Genomic DNA, 26,002 nt, shown 5'->3' with positions numbered 1-26,002 from the left:
AAGCTAAGAACTCTATTAGCTGAGATTCTCAGAATTCAATTGACTTGTTTAGGAGTCATCCAGCCAGCCAGTGTACCTCCAGCCCTGTGCCCTTTCCACGTTCTAAAAAAACGAAGTACAGTTAATAGTGAGGATAATTTCCTTGAGCCTCTTGGAATATCATTTCCTAGAATAACAATAATTATATTATCAATTTACTATATTCAAGTAACTGCTGAAAATGCTTTTTATATATGTTATCTCATTTAATACTCAGACCAGTGCTATGAGGTGGATATCATTATTATCCCCATTTCATATAGGGTAAACTTGAGGTACAGAGAGTTAAATCATTTATCTAAGAGGGCACAGTTAATAGATCTATGTGATTGGATTTCTTCACAGCAAGCTCCTTTTGTTATTTCAGTTAAGGCAGCAATAGCAATACACTCAAGATGAATTTTCCCTACACTGAACCCTATCCCATATCGTTCTGTTGTGTGGTGTAGTACTGGCAGACCACAAGCTTAGATAACATCTTCCTACAACACCATTCTGTAATGAAGGTTCATTGTAGAAAACCCATAAAATGGCTCTGGCATTGACACTCCCCCAACCAAAGATTGTTTTGAAATTCTAAATACTATTAATTTTCCAGCTTAGGTGACTTTGGGTTCATTTTTTCTTTTGCAGAGTGATGTGTGGTCCGTGGGAATCACTGCTATTGAAATGGCTGAAGGGGCTCCTCGTGAGTAAAAATGATGTTTATTTGTTAAAAGCTAGGGAAGCATGCTATACAAATCTGCAACTTGCACCAGTCAGCTTGTCTTGGTCAGACAGATGCCACACTATTGCCAAACCATAAATGCTGGACTTCTGAGTGATTATCAAATGTTCTAGTCAGAATGGCCAGATATATCTATAAAGAGTTTGTGCTTTTCTCTTATTATATTTTATTTTAGGCTTATTGAGTATTATTTCAATTTAGCATCAAAATTATTTGGTACTGACAGTCATAACTAATAAGAATCTGAAGGCTTTCCAGTACATAGTTATTGGTGGAGTATTTAGGTTCCAGAACATTTATAGTCACACACTGCTACTGTTGCAGACTATGACAGTTAAGAGAATCTTCCAGTGTTTCACTGAAAATAAACCAATCCTCAACTCTGGGAAGTGAGTAGCTTTTTGTTTGTTTGTTTGTTTGTTTGTTTGTTTGTTTTTCATTTGGAGTCAGTCAGCTCACGTTTGGTGCCTTCCTTGCTCCTTTTAGCAACTCCAGTGTCCTTAATTGCTCAGAAGACTCAGTTTCCTCTTGTTTCCTCCTCACCCCCATCATTTAAATGATCTGTTAGTATTCTGTTCTCTCAGCACACTGCTTTCTGGTAGGAAAGTAAAAATTAAATGTGAACTTAGATATAAATGATTGATAGCCATCTAATGTATGACACCCATAAGCAGGGCATATCTACTGTCCTCAATACCTAAATCTAAAGGTATAAATGATACATACATTCCTTGTGTCATTGGAAGAGAAGTGAGAGAAATACCTGGAGTGTTTTTTTGAGGGGCAGGTGGGTGGAGTGGAATTTCTTTGCTTATCCCTTTCTAAGGAGATCCTATAAGTTCCCACGTTCCTGCATGGTCTGTCGGCACAATGCCCAGACAACAAGCTTTATAAGTTTGAAATATCTTAATACTGTGTTTCAAGTCCAATGGGAGTAATTTCAAGGGGTAGAAATAATGGTAACTTGTCCCTCTTTTCATGCCCCCAGAACTGCAAAGCATCTGTTTTGGGTGAATAAAAACTTAGTGATGGCCACATATATATAATTGAAATGAGACTGGGAAGATGCATATTATTGCTCATCACCTCTTGATTATTTCTCTTTGTGAAACATGCTTAGATTATATTAGATTGAGCAGCAGCAGCAGCACCTTCTCCTCTTCTTTTTCCACCTCTTTCTCCTCCTCCTCCTCTTCCTCTTCTTCTTCCCCTTCTCCTACCCCTTCTTCTTGTTCTTCATCTTCTTCCCCCTCCTCTTCCTCCTCCCTCCTCCTCCTCCTCCTCCCTCCTCCCTCCTCCTCCTCCTCCTCCTCCTCCCTCCTCCTCCTCCTCCTCCTCCTCCTTCTTCTTCTTCTTCTTCTTCTTCTTCTTCTTCTTCTTCTTCTTCTCCTTCTTCTCTTAACAATATGGTATTTCATATGAGTGTTGATGTATGTGTTTTTTTAGGATGCATGACTGCATCAAAGAGTATATGTTTTTTGTTGTTTTGGAATGTTCCTTACCATGTCTTTAAAAAAAACTGTCTTTCTACATTTTGAAGATTTGTACTTCCTAATTCACCTTTATTTTGTTTAATTTTTTCATTCCAAAATATTAAATCATGGGAGAAAAAAAAGGAGTAATGAGCAAACTCACAGAAGGACTACAGAGAAGGAGTTTTGCACAGAATACACAAATGGCAAACTTCTTACAAAAGATGTGTGAGGACCAGGAGTTTATTAATTTACAATGAGAAAAAATAAGACCAACATGCCTAAATAAGTAATCAGAAGGCTGACACTTTGGTGATGAGTAACTTGAAATAGCCACTCTGCTAAAACATTGGTCTTTCACCAGCCTCCTATATTGCCTGGAGTATTAACTTTGGATAGAAATGATCGTCATTAACTTAACTGTAGAAATCCTCCAGGTTTTGATAATTACCGTCTCAGACGGGGTGGCCCTCCAAAGTTACAATTATATGCTAATTGACTCTGAGGTCCAGATAAGAAAATTTATTTCTTTCTCTCTTTTTTTGGTGACTCTCTCCCAGAGATGTAAAAAAAAAAAAAGGGGGGGCACGGAGAACATCTTCTCACTAAAAGGGTGATGTAGAGGTTCTCAGAGGAGAAAAGACCTGTACCATTGCAGGATCCATTGCCAGGATCTTCTTAAGTGCTTGGGTCCTTTCTTCCTTCCTTCCTTCCTTCCTTCCTTCCTTCCTTCCTTCCTTCCTTCCTTTCTTTCTTCCTTTCTTTCTTTCTTTTTTTTTCTTTCTTTCTTTCTTTCTTTCTTTCTTTCTTTCTTTCTTTCTTTTTCTTAAATTATACATATGAGTGAAATCATATGGTGTTTGTCTTTCTCTGTCTGACTTATTTCACTTAGCATTATACCCTATATAAATGTATTTTTAAAGGAGGCTTGCTATTTCAAAGTAATAAGCCTCTAATGGTAAAACATTTAGGCATGTTATATGTGGGGTAAAGGGAGCATTTACTGGAATTCCTAAAATTAGACTATATAGGAAACCTCCACTGTTTGACATAGCTCTTGTACCCACCCTGTACTCCATTCCTTTGTGGACTTCTCATTTCCCTTAATGACAACTTCTTTAGTCTATGCTCTAGCTCTTGACCCCTGGGGGTGTTGTTAGTTGACTAAATGATGCTCAAGTGTTAATAAATGACAACTGTTTAGTATTGTACAAACTCACTTAAAATATGTTTAAAGGACAGAATCTGGTGACTGAATGGTTATAGTAGGGGAATGAAAAGAACAAAATGTGATCCTGATCTTTTGAGCTTGGGGATAATCCTGCCATCAATTATAAAACTGTACCTCTGTTAATCTTTACCTATGTAATTGAACCAAAAACTTGACCTTTGAACAAGTGCCTTTATATCACTCTAATGAAAGCACCCTGGGGAGTTTTTTCCTACTATCATAAGAAGCTAGTTTGGCATTGTAGTTTTTCTGAGATGTATTTTGGGAGAGAAATGATGACTCTAAAGAGTCACTGATATCAAATTGTCCTCACATGAATGACACACCTGTAATATTAGATGAAATTTATTGGTGAGGGTGTGGAGAAAAAGGAATCCTCTTGCACTGTTGATGGAATGCAAACTTGTGCAGTCACTGTGGAAAAGAGTATGGAGGCTCCACAAAAAGTTAAAAATAGAACCACCTTATGATCCAGTAATCACACTACTGGGTATATACCCCAAAAATACAAAAACACTAATTTGAAAGGACATATGCACCCCAATGTTAATTGCAGCATTATTACAATAGCCAAATTATGGAAGTGTCCATCATACATGAGTGGATAAAGATATGGCATACACACATATATCTATCATCTATCTATCTATCTATCATCTATCTATCTACAGGGAATATTACTCAGTCAAAAAAGAATGAAATCTTTCCATTTACAACAACATGGATGGAACTAGAGACTATTATGCTCAGTGAAATAAGTCCATCAGAGAAAGACAAATACCATATGATTTCACTTATATGTGGAATTTAAAAACAAAACAAACAAGCAGAGGAAATAAAAGAGAGGGAAACCAAGAAACAGGCTCTTAACTATAGAGAACAGACTGGTGGTTTCCAGAAGGGAGGTGGGTTAGGGGGATGGGTGAAATAGGTAATGGGGATTAAAGAGTACACATCATGATGAGCAATGAGTAATGTATAGAATTGTGAGTCATTAAATTATGTACCTGAAACTAGTATAATACTGTATGTTAACTATACTGTGATTAAAATTAAAAACTTGATAAAATAAAAAATATATATATTAAGAAAAAAATAAATTTACACTATGGCTCTCCTTTGGGGATATTTTCCAATATAGCACATATTGGAATAGGCTTTTTTTTAATATAGATGTGTGTTTCAAAAAGAGAATGAAAGTCCTATAATTTGGCACAGACCTGAAGTGTCAGAGTGTTAAAATCTTTATTATAATACCAATAGCTAATATTTACTAAGTGCCTACTCTGTGCCAGACACTTTTATGTGTAGGTTAATGCTCACGACATCTCTTTGAAGGAATTCTTGATTTTTTTTTTCCAGATAAAGAAACTTAGGCACAGATAGGTTAAGTAATTTGTTTGAGATCACAAAGGCAGAACTAGGATTTGAACCCAAGTGATCTTACTCTAGAGGGTAACAATTTGTTACACTGTATCTACTATTTATACTACACTATATTTAACAATTAATTTAATTTAATTTAAATAAATATACTACACTACATTTAACAATTTGTTACACTATATCTACCTCTTTTCCTAAGACTGTCAGCTTCCAAAACAGATTATTCTCATCTTTTTAGACCACTAAATCATTCTTTATATATTATTGTGCTTAGCTACTTGTTTTGTTGACTTTTTCGGCCTATAATTACAATTTTATAACTACAGATACCTACAACACAAAATACAGAAGAGTATTTGTCTTCATTTTGGGTTTACATCTCTAGATAGAAATCATCCATCACACATTTTGAAATTTGTATCCAGTGTAATTTATTATTAATTTGCCACACCTGATGATGGCGATGCTTGAGGATCTTATAAAATGGACTGTTTGGGGGCGCCTGGGTGGCTCGGTTGGGTAAGCGTCCAGCTTCAGCTCAGGTCATGATCTTGAGGTTTGTGACTTTGAGCCCCGTGTTGGGCTCCGTGCTGACAGCTCAGAGCCTGGAACCTGCTTCAGATTCTGTGTCTCCCTCTCTCTCTGCTCCTCCCCTGCTCATGCTCTGTCTCTCTCTGTCTCTCAATAATAAATAAACGTTAAAAATTAAAATAATATAATGGACCGTTTGCATTACAATGAGCTTTTCCATTGACTACATTAATATGTATCTATTTATTCCTCAGTGTCTCCTTAATATGAAATGTGAAAGAACACTGAGAATCCCCTCTGGAATGAGGAATGTGCTGTTGTTACCCTTCTCATTCATTCTAAACATATCTATTTTCCTTTGCAGCCCTGTGTAACCTTCAGCCCTTGGAAGCCCTCTTTGTTATTTTGCGGGAATCTGCCCCCAAAGTCAAATCCAGTGGATGGTAAAGATAAATGACTTAATCTTCTAAACACATTAACTTGACATTTTTTTATGTAGCACATGAGTTTTAATTAATTTTATAATCCTGTTTCAACATCTTTGTTGGACAGTATTTCCTAAAAACTAATATCTTAATGATTAGTTTTCATTAAAAGCTAGCTAGTCAACTAGAAATAAGTAATACCTTCCATATATATTATGATGATGTCACTGCCCTGGAATTAATGGCATGTTTAGTTGTTTCCTCATTAATGGCATGGACCAATAGAAATCATTTGTGATGTTTCTTACTGTGCCTAGATAGGCTGTCAGTGATTGTGATATATAACTCAGTTGTTCAGCCCATTGAAAAACATCCACAGATCTAGAGGAGAGAATTTGTTCTTCCAGAGTGCTACCGGCCAACTAAACTTGGGAACCCTTTACACTGAAGCATTTTGATTGAATGTCTGAAGCTCTTGCTTATTCTTAGCATTTATTGCTTGCCCTGGTAAAAGTGGTGACTGTGATTTAATTGCTGACATTTTTCCTTGTGATTCAATTTAACCCTTACCACAGATTCAGGCTTTCTGGCCACATCTGTTTTCATGGGCCATTTTATAAGATTAGTTAGTCCTGTTGCTATTAACATCCTTTTTTGGATCATCATACCTACACCTCCATAGCTCAAAATACATATAGTCAAGTGAAACATTCAGGCTTCAAAGTATGACTCCTGTTGGCTGACCAGTCTGGTCTCATGACCTGCATATATTGCATTAACCACTTCATTGCCATACCATCACTTGACTTTTTACCATGTACATACTTGTGTACTCCTTGAAGTTTCTACTACTATTTAAATGCCATTGACTCTGACTTATCTGTAGTATAATGTATATTGTCAAGCTGCAGGATATATGGCAATTGAAAAGACAATTATAACTAGAGGCAACTCTCTCCAAAAATATGATCTGCAGAGTGGCATGTGTGTGAGGGTGGGAGAAAATATAGTAGTCCTGAGGATACTCTTTTATCTCTGACTCATTTCTTTTAGGTCTCGTAAGTTCCACAATTTCATGGAAAAGTGCATGATAAAAAATTTCCTATTTCGTCCTACTTCTGCAAACATGCTTCATCACCCTTTTGTTCAGAATATAAAAAATGAAGGACATGTTGTTGAGTCATTAAAGAAGCATCTTACTGGAATAATTAAAAAGAGACAGAAAAAAGGTTAGAATATGTGAACTTTCATTTTACTGGAATGGATATTTACATGAAAGCAAAATTTATTCATTTTTTCAGGAAAAAATAATATTTTCTTAAGAATTACATTGAAAGTAAAAATTCTGAGGCCTTTGATATTTAGTTTTTCCACTAATATTCCATGTGCAGTTAATTATCTCTCACCTGGTCGTCTGTATATATATAGGATTAAACAGATACTGTTTAGAACTGGCAAATGTTTATATTTACAAAAACCTTGAATGCATCCAGAATAATTTTGTGATGTGCCAATTTTATTTTAAGAAAACTCCTAAGTAAAGAAAAAAATAAATAAAAAATATAACAAAATCTATATCTTAATGCTCTTTTTTCTGTTTTTTTAATTAACTCCATTGAGATAAATGGATTTATAATTACTCATCTATTGGCTGTCAATTCTGAAGTAATTTCTGTGCACTATATAAAGTTTGTTTTATACACTAATCTCCAACTATAAGATGTAATTAAAAGAACTAATTTATACAAATAACAGTTTCTGTATATTAATGCCAAAAATGGCAGGATGGATTTTCATCAAATCCAGAGTAAACTACTTAGGAAGTTCTAACTTTATAGGTTGTATGGTATATTCCACGTTTAATTTGGGGCACCATAGGTAGTGTTGTGAGTGGTGATGTAGTGGAAAAGGGGAAACCTGAAACATAGCAGGCATTCTCAGAATAGCTACAGAATTTATTGCAATAGAGTTTATTCCTCCTGCATAATTATATGTATCTTATTTTGGAGTGAGAAACAGCAGAAATTATTTTATTTAACCATGTGGAAAATTCACTGCACCAGCATTACAAAAGCCAGCCAGTCTGAATTTGGTGTAGGAAGACCCCATTTCTACTTGAGAATTTGCTAATTTCCAGAGTTGCAAGATTTCCAGAATGTTACCTGCAGAAAAAGCCACATTTATGTGGGAATTGCTTAGATATAAATATAGTTACCCTAAACACTTTTATATAGGAAATTCAAAATAAATCTCTTGTTTGTAAGCTTCTCTATTTCGGTACAGCACAGCTGAAATGAAAGAAGCTGAACATGTTGAATGTAAGTGTAAAACCCAGAATTGAGATTTTTCACCTTCTCATTGAAAAGACCAAAGATCCTGATCCTCATTTTCAAAGATCCTCATTGAAAGGACCAAAGATAGATGTGGGCCCAAGACATAAACTTCTTGCATCTACATCACACACATATAGGCCATGCTCAGAAACCATCTAGAGTTCCTCTTGTCCCTTTCTCCCTTTGCCTTTCTGAATTATTTCTCTTTAGAATTACAGCAACCAAATTTCTAAATTCCCTTTCCTGTGCCCAGAGAAATTAATCTGTATGGAATAGCTTCACTGTGCTGCAAAAGTGGTTCTAAGAACTAGGATATTGTCTACATTACCAACCAGGTGTGATTTGAAGGGTTACTTTCTTGTCCTTGTAAATTTACTTGACATCCTGAGCATTAAATGGTGAAAATTCACTAGGGTAAATTGCATTAATCTCTGCTGATTTTTATGTATATTTTTTTATACAAAGGAATACCTCTGATATTTGAAAGAGAAGAAGCTATTAAGGAGCAGTACACCATGAGAAGATTCAGGTGTGTTAGATAAATTGCATATAATTTGTTGTTAGCAATTTATTTAAGACAGTTGATCCTGTACTGTTGCATTTGACTCAGAAGAGTAATCCTTTCTGATACAACAAATAACAGATCTTTTTTTTTTCAAAACATATTTGAATGGAAATGTTGAGAAAAAATTTTTATTACTATTCAAAGATTCTTTCATTTCTGGCAGTAGAATGATAAAGTAGTTTATGAGATAATTAATATTGAGTATATTAGTAATACAAAGAATACTTCAGACATTATAGGAATGATTCAAGAAAGATTTACTGAAAATACCTTTATTGCAGAAAATGTCCATTTTTAAAAATAAAAAAAAAAGTGAAGCCTGAGTGGCTTCACTCCACTGACAGTTCTTACTATATAGCAATCATTTGTGTGTTTCCTTCTAGAGGACCTTCTTGTACTCATGAGCTTCTGAGACTGCCAACTAGCAGTAGATGCAGACCACTTAGAGTTCTGCATGGAGAACCCTCTCAGCCAAGGTGGTTGCCTGATCGAGAAGAGCCACAGGTTCAGGCACTTCAGCATCTACAGGGAGCAGCCAGGGTGTTCATGCCACTACGAGCTCAGGACAATGCACCTAGGCTTCTACAGGGGCAAGCCCAGGCACCTCAGCGACTACAAGGGGCAGCTCGTGTGTTTAAGCCACTACAGGCTCAGGTTAAGGCGAAGGCATCTAGGCCCCTACAGATGCAGGTTAAGGCACCTCCAAGACTACGGAGAGCAGCCTGGATGCTCATGCCACTACAGGCTCAGGTTAAGACACCTAGGACTCTACAGCTACAAGCCCAGGTGCCAAAAGAACAGCAGGCTCAGGCCCAGCCCCAGGCATCAGAAGAGCCACAGGATCTGGACCAGGTACCAGAGGAATTTCAGGGTCAAGATCAAGTACCAGAACAACAGCAAAGGCAGGGTCAGGCCCCTGAACAACACCAGGGGCAGAACCAGTTACCTGAACAACAGCTGGAGCAGAACCAGGTACCTGAACAGCCAGAGGTACAGGAGCAGGCTGTTGAGCCCACACAGGCAGAGATTGAGGCAGAGGAACCTGAGTCATTACGAGTACATGCCCAGGTATTCCTGCCCCTACTGTCACAGAACCACCATGTGCTGTTGCCACTACATTTGGATACTCAAGTGCTCATTCCAGTAGAGGGGCAAATTGAAGGGTCACCTCAGGCACACACCTGGGCACTAGAGCCCCCACAGGCAGTTGGCTCAGTTCAAGAACTGATAGAGGGACTATCAAGAGACTTACTTCGAGCACCAAACTCACATAACTCAAAGCCCCTTGGTCCACTGCAAACCTTGATGGAAAGTCTGTCTTCAAACATGTTTTACTCTCAACCAGAACAGGCAGGGAAGAAAAAATCAAAAGTTTCTAGTCTAAGGCAGGCATTGGCAAAAAGACTATCACCAAAGAGGTTCCGGCCAAAGCTATCACGGAGACCTGAAGAGTTTGAGCTCTCAGATTTAGAAGCCTGCAGGAGAAGGTGCCAGCGCAGATGGGAAGATATCTTTAATCAGCACGAGGAAGAATTGAGACAAGTTGCAAATGTAAGACTTTCTGATATTTTTACTGAATCAAATATGCAGAGAAAACATTACTAGTCCATGCTCATGTTTTCCCTCTGTAAAACCAAATGAGGTAAATATTCCTTGTGTCCCAAAGAAAATTAACTTAATAATTTGTGCTTCAAATAAATTATCCTAAAATTTCCAGGTAATTATGACTAAATTTGGGAAAGAAAAAGTTGCTTGAATGATCCAGGTAATTGTTTAATATCTTTGTAGAGATATAGTTTTAATTATTAGTTTTCTACCTATTATTCCCTTAACCAATAAAGGAACACTGTGTAGACCTTTAAAACTACTATTTTGGATATTTAAAAATTATTGCCATAGCTCAAACTTTCAAATATAACTCATTAAAATTAAAGACAAAAGAACAACTTTGGTTTTACTCCTCTAACCTCTAAGTTAATTTGCCTTTTTCCCCATAGAATGCTGAACTCTGCTATTTAAGTGAAGTATACTATTTTTTTTTTTATTTTGCATGTTTAAATCAAGGTTAAAATGAAACGGTAAAGCAGTTTCAAAAATATTTTGTATATAGTTACCATATATATGAATTGTCTCACTAATGTTCCACTATTTTACATAATTAATGAAGTATCTGCATTGAACATGACATAAGTTACAAATTCATCTCTGCACTCTTGAAATGCAGTATGCTACTATCTTTAGCTTATTTTGGAATAGTCAAAACTTCATTCTTTCAAATCCTCTAAAATAATTTGGCTGGAGTTGCTGAATTCAATTTGGCAGATCTAATCTGACAGTGAAGGATTTTGTGGTCTTTATAAGCAAACTAATGAGGTCAGCAGGATTGGGAGAGCAGTTGTTTTCTAATACTTCACAACAACCATTTATATAAAGGAATCCTAAATTAAACCCTGGTGTCAAAATCCATTTATCTGATAATAATTAATGTAGTAATTACAAATGTATCTTGTCTGAATGTCTGGATAAGTGAGTCTTTTGGTTTATGTTCATTGAGCCAATTAAACACATATTATTTCCCTAACATGTTTAACTTGAGAAAAGGTAGAAGCAACAAGCAAAGAAAGGACCTAATTGATTAATATCAATGAGCGCTAGTAACAACTGAATTAACGGGTTTTGCATTTATAAAAAAGAGTTGTATACATTCCTGCAAGACCCATGGCATTGGTAGCATGACACATACTTATTGTCATTCAGTGTTTTAAGTATATATGTGAGAAGCCATTCTAACATGGAAGAAAAGGTCAATAAATAATAGTTACCAATCCCATGACCCTAGGATCTTGTACAGGCATTCATATCTTTATGTGTGATTCTTAACAAAAATATAAAAGAAAATAAAAGAATTAATATTAAATCAAAGTCATAGATCTTTTGAATTACCTAAAAATTTGTTAGCATTTAGAGACGTATGTGAGTTCTTTAGCCAAAGGAAAGAAAACTAATTTTCATTACTCTGAGTTGAAGAAATAATATTGATTGGCTTAAGTGTGAAAACAGAAACTTTCTTAAACTCCTAGAGCTCAATTAGTGAGAAATATTTGCACTGCTATATTTCAGATCTTCCATTGCACAGGAGGACCAAACTTTGTAATTATAACTGCTTACTAAAAGTGACAGTTTGAGATTTTGAGGTAAGCTTTAGACCGGAGATTCTTAACCTGGGTCTAACAGATTAGCTGCAGGTGGTCAATGATCCCCCTGAAAATATATGCAGATATCTGTGTCCATATGCAATTAAAATCTCCTCAGATTCTTTTTTTTTAATTTTTAATTTTTTTTTTTGAGAGAGAGAGAGAGACAGAGAAACAGACAGAGTGCAAGTGGGGGAGTGGCAGAGAGAGAGAGGGAGATACAGAATCCGAAGCAGGCTACACATTCTGAGCTGTCAGCACAGAGCCCGATGCGGGGCTTGAACTCATGAGCCACAGCCATGAGAGCCGAAGTTGGAAGGTCAACCGACTGAGCCACCCAGGCAACCCTAGAATTTCCTCAGATTTTAAAGGGAATCCAGAACCACAAACGATTAGAATCTTCTGGTTTAAATCAATTTTAATATTTGAAAATTATTCTTTTAAATTGTACATTGGGATGATAGAATTACTCATATTATTTGTATTTTAACAACAATTAAAATATTTATTTTCCTTTTTGTTTCAAAGGACAAAGAAGATGAGTCATCAGACAATGATGAAGTATTTCATTCAATTCAGGCTGAAGTCCAAATAGAACCATTGCAGCCATATGTTCCAAATCCTAAAGGAAATAAAGTAAGTTTCTCAGTATGAGTGACATTAAGTGCCTAAAACAGTGGTTCTTAAACTTTTTGGTCTCAGGGATGCTTTATACTCTTAAACATTGAAGACCCCCCAAAAACTTTTGTTTATGTGGATTGTGTCATTCAATATTTAATGTATTAGAAATTAAAACAAAAAATAAAATATGTACTAATTCATTTAAAAGAAAATAAAAGTATTATATGTCAACATAAGAAATAAATTTTTAATAAACAATAACTATTTTCCATTTTGCTTAATGGAAAACAACTGGATTCTCATATGTGCTCTGCATCCCATTTGTTACCATATATTTAGTATATGCTTAATGAATTATATGAGTAAAAGCTGGCTTCTCACATATAAGTAATTGGGAAGAGAGAATCTTCATAGCTTTTTCAGATAATTGTGGATATTCTTTGATAATACACCAAAGCTAGGGAACTGGAACTTAAAACCCTATCAGTGAAATTTTGCATATTCATAAATATTAAAATCTATTGTTCTATTATTTGCTATGAATAGATGTTTTACTCATGCACAATTTTGTATCTTAATACATTGGTCAGTTGGAAAATAGTATTTCAATGTGTATGTAGATCTTTCGAAATATTTACACATTTCATTATACAACATCAATAAACAGCATCTATTAATATCACCAATTTCATCAGAAAAATGATTATTGATAAGCTGCCAAGTGCATGGTGACAGATAATAAATTTAAAATTTAAATTTTTACTTCAAAGCTCAATTTTATCACTACTAACAAATAACATCAGTTGTTTTTTCCTTGAATTGACTGGCTAACTTCACTGATTTTAAATAAAATGCCTGCCAAATGCCCAAGTTGAATAATCATAGTTGTCTTGTCATTCTTTTAAGTAAAAACATTGCTCATAAAAAACTTGGGTAGTTAAGCTTATAACACAATCACACATACCTTTTCCATTCATTGTCTCTGTTCTGGGATGTAGTTTATGACAGCATCTGGATCATTTAATCTGTGGTTTATTTTCTTACACTTATAGGAATAATCAAGTCAGTCCTCATAGCCAGGATGATTCTGTTTTCATGACTGTATTAACAGCATTTAGCATAGGGTATTGGTGAAGCCCAAGTTGCAATTTCAGTTCCCATAAGGACAAGATATTATCATCATAGCTAGCATTCATAACAGCTAGTCATCTAACAATTTCTTGATCACTAAGGATGAATCAGGTGGCTGAGCAAAGAACTCAAATTCTTGCCTTATTAATAGTGAGTCAGAAGTCTCATTGTTCTTAATCAGCACAAGGGTCCCAGATCACTATATTTCTTCCTTCTAGATGCTTCACAGTGATATCTTTCATGGACAATTATTCTTTTTAAATATGTTACTTCTGATACTAACAGTCCTCTGGAGTGAATAACAGAATATTACTTTATAAATACTAACCACTGGCAGAAGGAACATAAACTGGATTGTATTATTTAATTACAAAAGGCCTTATGTCTCCCTCTCTGCCTTATGAAATTATGACTTTACTCCTACTCTCAGATAATTATTACCTTAAGCATGCCTCTTTAAACAGGAAATATAATGAGTTATGCCTGACTGGTTTGGAATACATCATTTGTCTCATACATACTATTCTTACTAATCATCTTCTCCTTTTTGGGACCAAATTCCTCAAAATTCAAAAGCCAATTCTTATTAGGCATTAGTTTTTCTTATTTTTGGCCTTTATCTTTTCTGAGGAATCCTGGCCTCTGGTTTACTAGTGTCAATAAACTTTCTCAGATCAGTTTCATGAACCAGGGAGACCTAGTCTGGGTCAATATAATGCCAGGGCATGTGAATCAAATGTGGAAAAAGATGCTTATTATCCATACTACTAAACATGTGGTTACATTTGGAAATACTCATTACTAAACAGGTGAACAATTAACAACATTTTTCATTTCTTATCGATCACAACTTTGATAAGTCACGTTTCTAGAACCTATAGAATGACTATAAGCATGAAAATGCTAGAGTTTTAAAAAAATGTAACATATTTAATTTTTCTTTCTGAAGAATCTAGTGTGACTACCTTGTTGAATGCCAGAATAACCTATTTGTTTTCATTAGTTAAAAACGATTTTAAGTAGAAACCTAATGATATAAAACTAAATGAGGCAAGGCAACACTACATGGTCCTATCTACTAATGTTAGCAGAAAATAATGTGCCCCACTGATGGATGCTGATTCATTATATGTGCTCTTTTCTCAAGCATTTTGCTGCATTAGATGAAGGAATAATTAATAGAAACCAAACTAATTCATTTAGAATTGAAAAAGTATTTGGAAAACTGATTATCATAATACAGTCAAATTGTAGAGTGAAAAAAAAACATACTTTCTTAAAGGTGGGACAGTTTTGACTCAAGAGATTTTAATTATGTAGTGTGTGTGTGTTACAGCTTTTGAAAATCTAGGGTTAGTTTAAAAGGGTCAGTGGGTGAGAAGTTTGAGCTTAAATTCTGAGTGGGAAATTTGGACTTGATATAAAAAGTAATATTAAAATATAGAACATTAAATTAGCAGTTGTGAGACCTATATTCTGATTATAGATATTCTTTAACTTGATGTAAATTCTTAGAAAAGTTATTTTCCTCTCTGGGGCACAGATTCTTCAATACAAAAATTAAAGTGTTTGATTATATAATGTCCAGAATCTGTTATTATACTAAAATTCAAGGATACCATCAGAAATTATGGTTAAGCAGCTATAAAGTTATACTAAAATTAGGAAAATACAATCTTTTTATGAAAATAAGATTTTATATGTTGTATTTTTAGGAAAATATCTCTATATGAAGAAAGGAATCTTCATCCGTAGATTAATAATTCAAAAGAATTTATGATAAAAATTTTTACCAAAGTATTGCCCTGTGTCTTTAAGGTCCAAGAGAGATCTACTTCAGTGCCTTACAATCAAGATTGTGCACACTATGTCAAGTTCTCTTCAAGGTATGTGTCTCTAATTTCTATATTCAAATTGCTCATAACTTACTACTACATGGAAAATTAAAAGGTATTTATTTATTTGACACTAAGTTTTGTGTAAAGTCAAAACTAAAATATTAATGACAGCATCATCATAAATGATATTGTTGGCCTACATTTAAAACCTTAACTGCAGCAATCCATTAACTAGATCTTTTACATTTGGATATACTGCGGTCTCTGTGTCATTTAGTTTTATAATTTGCTGATAAAATCCACAATTTAATTTAAAAAATCAATGAATTCTTGGACAGCTTTCAATTAGTACTTTATAATAAAAAGATGTGAAGTTTCACGTGTATCATGTACTTTGATTATACATTTTATCATGTGGTACATCATGAATCTCATGTACATGTACTACACATTAAAACACTCACAGAATTCCTAACCTCAGAAGCTAATGCCATGGAATGGACAAGCCTGAAATGACCTAAGGGAAAAATCAAATCTAAATCTCAATATTATATCAATGATATTTTATAACAGTCACTGTATCTTTTATCTCTGTAATATTGGTGATCTTCAGTGATTTTCAAAGATCGTGTTTCATATTTTAGATGTTTGTGGTTTGTGTTATACCTAAAAACTAAATTTTAAGGTAGATTTTCCTTAAAAATTATACCCCCTTCAACTCCAGATTATAATGGAGAGATCTTAGCCTATATTCATTCACTCAGTCTTTCACTAAATATTTATTGAGCACCTACTATATTCAAGACACTGGACAGTATGGACAGATTGCATAGTGTTGATGTTATGTAGTATGTATATTCCTACTTCATTATTATTTAAAACCCCATATATTTCTGTACTTAGATTTAACTTATATGAAGATTTAGGTACTTAGATTTAACTTATATGTAGAAATCTTGGAAAATTGGAAAGCAAGATTAGGAATTTTTGCTTTCTCTACATTCAGTAAATGAGTTGTCATGGTCGTTCTGACTGCAAAGGGAGAAACCTGTTTAATTTTGTGTATCTTTTTTTGGTATCATGGGATATATCTTTAATAAAATCCAGCATATAAAAAGTAATACTGCTGTTAAACTATAATTGGCTGTTCACATTTTAAAGGGATTGTTGAATTTGTGAATAGCAAATATATTAACTTTAAATATGATTAAATTTCTAAAAGTAATTAATTAATTTTTAAGTTTATTTATTTATTTTTTGAGAGAAAGATAGAGCACGAGCGTGGGAGAGGCAGAGAGAGAGAGAGAGAGAGAGAGAGGAGCCCAAGCAGGCTCTGCACTGTCAGCGAAGAGCCTGAGGTGGGGCTCGAACCCACAAAAGGTGAGATCATGACCTGAGCCAAAACCAAGAGTCAGATGCTCAACCCACTGAGACACCTGGGTGCATCTTAAATTTATAAACTTAATTTAAATAAAACTTGAGTCTTTCCTGAAATTTGGGGTTATAGAAAAGACTCTAGTATGTTCTAGGCCTAGATCAATAACCAAAGTCCTTCCTATATGGAAATTCCAAAGCAACTATAAAATTTAGCAGCACCAGTCCGAAAAAGCTTTCTGAATATTCCCTGAATTTGAATGTTAAAAACTAGTGTCCTATTTGTATGTCCATTCATTTAGCTAAATCAGGAACATTAAATCTAAACCAGGACATTAAAAAACGCAAATGTCAAGCTTTTAAAATCAGGATGATCACAGTGGAATATTTGACATGACAATAAGTTTTTATCTTGTTAAAATCAACGCATACATATTAAGTTATGTTTATCACTGTGTTACTAGGTATATAATAATATCTGAATATTACCTTAAAGAAAGTTTATTGAATTTTTTGAAATTAAATATGATATGTAAAGGAAACATATACTATATGGAAACATTTTATTTGTATTTTGGAAATTGTTTCTCTGTTCTAGATAAAATAGCACATTTGGGGGAAAATGGAAATTTGAAAATTTAATCCAGCTCTACTTATTTTAGTTTGATATATACTCATATAGTTAAAATTTTTTGTTGGTATTGATGTTGAGCTATACATTCCCTTTATGAGTATTAGGACATGGCACTTGCTTTTCTGTCTTTTCATTTAGTGTTCCTCAGCGGTCTGTTTTGGAACAAGCTCAGAAGCCCATTGACATCAGACAAAGGAGTTCACAAAATCCTCAAAATTGCCCAGCAGTATCAGGTGATTCAAAGCACAAAGTTTAAACAGTCAAAACATGGGCCTAATATTTAACAGTCTGTATTGCAGAAGTTAAGAAAGAATTTCAAGAAGAAATGAATCAAAAGTGTTAAGGAAGCCAAGTAGAATTAAGACCAGAAGGCCATTGGATTTGGCAATTGGGTGGTCATGGGTGACCTTTGAGAAATGGAAAGTAGTTTTTCTGAAGTTTATTTTTCTCTTTAAGTTGGGTAGTAGTTAGGAATGTGTCTGGGGAGGTGGGAGATGTCAACTTTAGTTTCTGTACCATGTGTGAAAAATATGGGAAAGGAACTTGGGAGAGGCCGTTTTAATAGGCTAAAATGTATAAGCAATCTTTAAAATATTGAAATATTAAGTGGAGTAGTTTTAGGCATGTGTTTTATTTATCAATTTGTTATTTCACCACCCCAAAGTAAAATATATATAGTATCTCATAAACATCCCTAAATGTTACAAATTGATGTTTTTACTCAAAACACATGAAAAGTTAATAAAATCATAGAAAATTATTATCACAATTTGTGATAATAATTTCAAACAAGTATTTTATCTTATGATATGCTTTTGAGAGTTTAAATGAATTATAGATTTGTGAAATATTGATATAAAGCTAAACCTTATGTCTTAGGTTATAAAATCTGGCGCTATGTACTTTTAACCAACCTAAGTAAATTTAGCAAGGGCAAAATGCCTGACCGAATCCTCAAGTCATCTTTAAAAACGCAGAACACAGATTTTATTAAAATGTTAATAGCAAAAAAGGTATATAAGTGTACTATATAAAAATCAAATATTTTGAAGACCTGAACTTAAAAACCCCATTCTTCTTAGGAGACTCAGATAATGGTAGAATTCTTTAAATAGTAGTGTCCTCTCATACAGAAATATTATCTTGTGAGAAAATAAGCTTGCATGAAAAGTAACTTTAAGAATATTTTTCTCAGAATCTTTCTGGTTTGACTAGGACTAATTTTGCTAATACTGGGAAAACACCTAAAATTTTAAGGTTTATTTATATTGCCTTTTCTTAAATAAAGAAATTATATGAACATTGGTAAGGGGGAGAAGTGGATAGCATCTGTGTAGGTAATAGCTGAAGTTCTTTTCAACTCTAAAATTCTATTATTTTATTGTGTGTACTACTTAGACCTAGATTACATACTTTACTATGCAGGAAATCAGAGCAGCTTACCACAAATTTGCCTCAAAATCTCAAACACTCACCCAAATTTCTTATTTAGCCTAACAACATACCCAGAGACTTGAGAAAAAAAAAGGTTTCCTGAAGAAAGATAATAAATTGCAAAAGTACTATGCCACAAGATACAGACATAAATTGTAGAGTGCATTCTGGATAATATATTAAAAACATAGAAGTGTTTGCAAATACATGATTTTTGGAGTTGTGGTGTCTGTACCATAGCTATAAATAGCAATGTTGCAAATAAAAAAGGGATAGTACTGTTTATCTTCAATGTCCAAGCACACTAAAACAATAAGCAGGGACATAAGTGCCCCCTTAGTGAAACTTTTTCTGGGGATATTCAGCAGATCTACTGATTTTTGAGCCTAAATATTCTCACTGGATTTTAACCACAGGTGCTATTTACTATACCATAAATCTTAATGTCAAAACTCCAGACTTCAAATCCAGGTAAATTTGCATTTTTAAAGATTTTTTTTTTGTATTTTTAAGTAAGCTCCACACCCAACAAGGGGCTTGAACTTCCACCTCGGAGACCGGGAGTTGCAAACTCTATGGACTGAGCCAGCCAGGCACCCCTAAATTTGCATTTTAAATGGCAATATTTACACTATAGAATTCAGCTGTGCATTGTGATAGCAAGAGCCACATATGGCTTTTAAAATTAAAACTAAAATTAAAATGCCAACCCCTCAGGCGCACTGGCAATATTGCAAATGCTCAATAGCCGTGTGCAGCTACTAGTACTGTATTAGACAATGCAGATACAGAACATTTCTATCACTGCAGAAAATTCTAGTGCACAACATCGCTATAGAAAGATTCCCATAAAAAGCATTAGGTTTTGTCTCTTTTCAGTTGTTCACTTTTCAACTGTATTGAAATACTTCAAGATATATCACTGAGTGGAAATTGGGGGATTAAGATTGCAGGGTCAACTCTTCTCTTGAAAATGTTGTCTAATCTGTCATCTTCTAATGCACTGTTGAGCTCTTTTTCTACTGGTTAGTATGGGAGGCCAGTGATACCACCTAGCTCTTCCTATCCTAGATACATATTATTTTTTAAATGAAACTATTTGTCTACCAGTCTTCCTGGATACCTTCTCACACAGAAATATTTAGCAAGTGTACACTTAATATTAAAAACAGAAAAGCCATGTAGATCTACGACAGAACGAACCTTGAGCCTGCCATTACTCCTGAAAACAGAAATCTAGGATCTTGGCCCCATGATAATTTATTAGGTGGTATTTCCTGAATGGAAAAAAAGCTACAAGAAACATACCAAGGTATTGAACTGGTACACTATAAAAATGAAGGCAATGGTTGCGGTCTTCACTTACTAATGTCTTTTTGGCATTCTACAGAATCTTCTTCTGAGGAAGAGAGTCCTGTAACCTGGAGGAGGTCCCAGTCATCACCGCCTTACTCTACTATTGATCAGAAGTTGCTGGTTGATGTCCATGTAGGTTGCCATCTTAACTCTTAACACATTTATCTGTTTCTTAAAAAACTTCTTTAGACCTACATATTTTCATCTTCACTTGAGGGAAAGGCCAAAGTGTTGTTTTTTAATTAGTATTTCAAAGATAGATTTCCATTGCTATGTGAGTATGCAGAATATGAAATCTAGAAATTAAGCTTGAAATGGAGAAACTTTAAACTGATCATAAAATATTTTATATTCACATGCTTTTGTCAGAACATGTTCAGAGAGGAGAGATAGAAAGGTCTTTGTAGAAGCTAATCTCAAATCAAGGAGTAAAAGCTAGATGTTCACTTTTAGCTAATATAATTTCTTGGATGATGAGGTAATACATAAAAATAACACATTGGGAGAAAAATAAAATGCCCTCTGACAGCATAAACAACAGTCTGCCAGTTGTTTCCGCAGTGTGCTTTCAGGTCACTCCATTTTACTTTTGTAATTATCTCTACCCTCCACATACACATCTCTTTCAGATTGCCTAAATATTGCTTATATGACACCATACTTAAAGGTGCATTTATATTAATTTGGTTCTTAGAAGTGTTTGAGTTACTTTAAGACAACCTATGTACAAAACTAGAGCTAGGAAATTAAGTATCAATTTTAAGAGCTATGTTTTAATCCTAATATCAGAGGATAAAATGAAAGGGAAAAAATAAGTATACCCTCTATAGAGCATCAAATAATCTGTTTTACTTTCTATCACCAAAACCAAATGTCTACTCCTCAGCAGAAAAGTAGGGGCAATAAAAAACAAAGTGAATAAATTTTTCTCTTTGTGATCCAGAAAGGCCATTAATGATCATAGCCTGAAGTTTGGGTTTTGGCATTCAATCTTAAAAAAAAATGCTGGCTTTATCTTGTAAATAAATATCTTCATTTCAATTGAAAATATATTTTAAAATATTGTCAGCTTGGAAACTTTCCAATCTAGAAGAAAATAAAAGGCTACTAGAGATTGCATTAACCTTTCTTGTGCACACAGGTTCCAGATGGATTTAAAGTAGGAAAAATATCACCCCCTGTTTACTTGACAAATGAATGGGTAGGCTATAATGCACTCTCTGAAATCTTCCGGAATGATTGGTTAACTCCTGCACCTGTCATTCAGCCACCTGAAGAGGATGGTGATTATGTTGAACTCTATGATACTGGTGCTGATACTGATGGTGATGATGATGATTCTAATGATGCTTATGAAGATACCTATGACCATGACAATGGCAATGATGGCTTGGATAACCAGGTTGGTCAGGTTAATGATATTGGTGAAGACCATGATGATAATGACAATGACGAAGCTATTGATGACAAAGACAATAATCATGATGATGCTCCTTGTTGGCCAAGGTTGGTTTTTTCTGGATTACTTGTACTACCAGTATTTTAGAATGTTTCAACTATTTGCATCTTTGTTTTACTTTCAAATTTTATTACCAAAAGGGTGAATGAATTTCACTTGTATATTAGTAAATGGTTCATTTTTCCATAATATATTTAAATTATTTTGATGCAAAACACTTCATTTTGCATTTTTATATGGTATATTTTATTAGTATTCAAGTATTATGTTCCTTATAACTGGAATTGTTGATGTTTCTGTTAAAATTAGTGCTACTGAGTCATCTTATGCTGTAAAACCACAGTGAGTATATGAAATGGGGTAACAAATAGTGCTACATAATAACTGTGTGATGAAGCCCTGATATTGCAAACAAAATCTCCAAATTTGCTGAGAACAATGAATTGCAAACTTGACTTTCACCTGATAATTTTAGGCTGAAACTTACTAACATGGCATTATTCTTGGAATTCTGCAAACTGCTGTAACTAAATTCAGTACTCATTCAATTTTATCTTCTTATAGAGCAGCTGCCAAAAGTGGTAATATTTAGTGAAGTGATGTTTTTGGCACGCCACCAGTTGTTTGCTATATATATAGTTCCTTTCTCCTGCTCAGAACAGGCCAGTGTGTTCTTATTTACATATGCTTATGGTTTGTGTTTAAACTGCTCTCGAAGAAGATTACTTAATATAGTAAATGTTTACATTTTTAGAAAAATTATCAGTGGGAGAATTGTTTGCTTTATAATATTGAAATGCATATATTGTTTGGTTAATTTTCAAATGTTATTGGTGGATATACATGGCAGAACAGACTACAGATCATTCAATAGTTTTTTTTTTCTTTTTTGCCAACTAAAAAATCTACCAGGAATTCCATTCTCAAATAAATTTGCTTTTGGGGGTGCCTAGGTGGCTCAGTCAGTTAAGTGCTGACTTCGGCTCAGGTCATGATCTCGCGGTTCGTAAGTTCAAGCCTAGCATTGAGCTCTGTGCTGAGAGCTCAGAGCCTGGAACCTGCTTCAGATTCTGTGTCTCCCTCTCTCTCTGCCCCTTCTCCCACTCACACTCTGCCTCTCTCTCTCTCTAAAAGATAAACATTAAAAAAATAAATTTGCTTTCAGAATTATCATAGGTATATGTTTATGTTGTGTCTTAAACAAAAAAAAAATCATTGAGACATTTTGTTAAGCTTGGTGTTCTTGGCAACTAATTAAATGACTCTCTCAGCTTAATGAAATCTATATTACTTACTTCCTGGTGGTGGTAATAGAAAAAAATCAATGGGATTCTGTAGCAAAGTAGTCAATACACATGTTAGAAAATTGAGGCATATATTAAAATAAACAGAAATTAAATATATTGCAAAAAGAATTATTCGATATGTTGTGGTTGTGCCAAAAATATGGGTTTGATCATTTATGTGGTTGTGAAGTTGTTAATGCATGTAGTCTATTATTTAAGCAAAAAAAAAAAAAAAAACATATTCATGCTGCTAACCTAACACATGTTCCTAATAAAGGATGCAAGTTCTCTTCCATCTGCCATCCACATGCAATTGAGGAATTGGTGGAGGTTATGGTGTTAATTCAGTATTTAAGATTGACAGGATATAGGGGTGTTTTTCTTGTCCATATCATGCCGGTAGTGTTCACATAGAACAAAAATGTTCCTAGAGGTGGTACATATGTATCAGACACATCCGAATTCTGTTTTATTTGCTGACTTTCAAATGTGTTTGTGTTCAGTGGCTCTCTATCATTAATTGGATCTTGTTATCAGACCAAGCTATGGTGATGGAAGCTACAAGCAAGATGGTAGAGATGGAAATGATGGTGGAGAAGGGACATGCAGCAGTTATGGAAGTCAGAGAGTCAGTAGAAGCCATGGAGGAAGTGTAGCCAGTGGGGGCAGTGCGGCCATTGGAGACCATGAAGAACATGGAGCCAATATAGGCAATGGAAGAAGAGTCAAGGTAAATGGAGGTAAGGGAGTCAGTGGAACCAATGAAGAAAGTGGAGCCTTTGAACTCAGTGAAGGAGAAAATTACTCAGAGACAGCAGAGACAGATGGTCAAGGATTGGAGAGACTGACATCCCAGGACTTTGAACATCAACAGGAGGTAATACACCATTTGAAAAGGAGAATGAATTCCTCTCCTTGTAAATGTGTTTTTTCATGTGATATTTCACATTTCCAGTCATTCCATATATTTTTAACTTCCATCCCAAAGCCTTAAACATTTTAAATTATAGCTATAGGTAGATCTTTACTTCTTCTCATTTGTATGGTTTCTATTTACTTCTAGGGACAAAAATGTATTTTTTGTTTGCTTTTATTACTCAGATCACACATTTTGGATAGTGTCTCTTAACACATACATTTTTTTTTCTGGGAAGTTGTCATTGTGGTAAAATATACATAACATACAATTATCTATGTTAACTATTTTAAGTATACATTTCAGTGGCATTAAGTACATTCACAATGTTGTACAGCCATTATTACTATTCATTTCTACAATTTTTTCATCATCCCAAACAATTAAAACAGTTAACTCCCTATTATGCCTCCCACCAGTTCCCAATAACTTCTATTCTACTTTCTATCTAGGTATCTTATATAAGCAGATCACACAATATTTGTCCTTTTGTATCTGGCTTATTTCACTTAGCATATTTTTAAGGTTTATCCATGTTGTAGCATTTATCAGAATTTTATTCATTTTTAATGAATGAATTCATTCATTTTTAATGAATTCATTTTAATGAATAATATTTTAATGAATAATATTCATTTAATATTCATTTAATGAATAATATTCCATTGCATGAATATATCACGTTTTGTTTATCCATTCATCTGTTGATGGTCACTTGGGTTGTTTTCACCTTTTGGCTATCATGAACAGTGCTGCTATGAATACTGGTGTACAACCATATGTTATTGGGGTGCCTGTTTTCAATTATTTCGATTATTTTGAGTGGAATTCCTAGATGTAGAATTGCTAGAGTGGAATTGCTATATTCTATTTTAACTTTTTGAGGAACTATTAACACATACTATTTAAATAGAAGTAATGTATTGTGTTTAGACAATGATTTTATCATTCACAAAACATTACTAACTTTATAAATAGTTTTAAAAATAGTCAGATAGCTTCACAAATGCCAGATCAATAGGAATGATCACAGAGAAGATTTCCTGGAGCATGTGGTATTTGAACTAATTCTTGACAAACAGGAAGTTCTTAGATATCTGAAAACACAGGTGATATTCCAGACAGAGGGAAGATCATGCCAATTTACTTTCCCAGACTGTTGTCCTATCCCACAAACTGGCTTACAAGATGCCATGCTCTTTCATGAATTAGTGCCCTTGTGCAAGCTGTTCTCTCTGTCTGTAAGGCTGCCCCCTCACCTCTTCTCTGCTTGGTTAATTAGTCATCCTCATGATCCAACTCATATATCATCTTTGACTTTTCAGGATGGAATTATATACCCCTCCCTGTGTGCTTCCAAGCGTTTTGCCTATAGTTTAATTTTAGTACTTGTGATATTGTATTTGGTTGTTTACTTGCTTTTCTGCCATACTAGATTGTGAACTCTTAAAAGGCAGAAGCTATGTTTAATCCATCCTCAATTACTTTTCTCTGTCAACTCACCCAATCCCAGGGTCCAAACTAGGAGTTGGTCTATGATAGATAGACACAATAATTACGGAAGAAATTGAGGAAGGAAGAAAATTCCCTAGATAGTTTCCAATGGGAAAACAGTGGAAAAGACTCTCTCTCTCTCTCTCTCTCTCTCTCTCTCTCTCTCTCTCTCTCTTTCCACCCCCCTCCCTACTTGTCTATCTAAATTAAAGACGTCAAAACAGGATACCCTATCAGTTTTGTTTTCTTAGCACCCCTGGGTATCTCTATCGCAAGGAACAGTTTTTGACATTTACAGAACGAATGGGTATTCTTTTCATTTTAATTTAAAAAAGACATGTTGCCATATAATACTTTTGTTGCTGGACAGGTCATGAAAACAAGTCTTTGACAGGGCAGTACAGCTCTCTCAATGCCAAGAATCACTGTTTAGATGCAAAGAAATGCTTATCAATAGAAAGGCTTACCAAAAACAGTTGGTATGTTTTTGCACAGGACATGGCTCCCCACATACAGTCTGTCCATTTTGTGGCTTTTATCCTTGAATTTCTTCTAC

The 26,002-nt window shown here is 34.4% G+C and overlaps 1 protein-coding gene across 1 annotated transcript in view; it reads left to right on the top strand.

Moving 5' to 3' along the window:
• Positions 1-26,002, top strand: part of NRK (Nik related kinase) — a 137,018-nt gene that overhangs the window by 85,436 nt on the left and 25,580 nt on the right. Inside the window, 11 exon segments of the mRNA XM_019431795.2 lie at positions 673-727; positions 5,751-5,829; positions 6,865-7,040; positions 8,610-8,673; positions 9,093-10,260; positions 12,432-12,539; positions 15,474-15,541; positions 17,640-17,734; positions 20,326-20,423; positions 21,433-21,797; positions 23,574-23,913. Of these exon segments, the coding sequence (XP_019287340.2) occupies positions 673-727; positions 5,751-5,829; positions 6,865-7,040; positions 8,610-8,673; positions 9,093-10,260; positions 12,432-12,539; positions 15,474-15,541; positions 17,640-17,734; positions 20,326-20,423; positions 21,433-21,797; positions 23,574-23,913 (2,616 nt within the window).

The sequence above is a fragment of the Panthera pardus genome, unplaced genomic scaffold (genome assembly GCF_024362965.1).
Source record: "Panthera pardus isolate Hobbes unplaced genomic scaffold, ASM2436296v1 HiC_scaffold_27, whole genome shotgun sequence".
NCBI classification, from domain to species: domain Eukaryota; kingdom Metazoa; phylum Chordata; class Mammalia; order Carnivora; family Felidae; genus Panthera; species Panthera pardus.
This window is presented reverse-complemented; position numbering and strand designations above follow the sequence as displayed.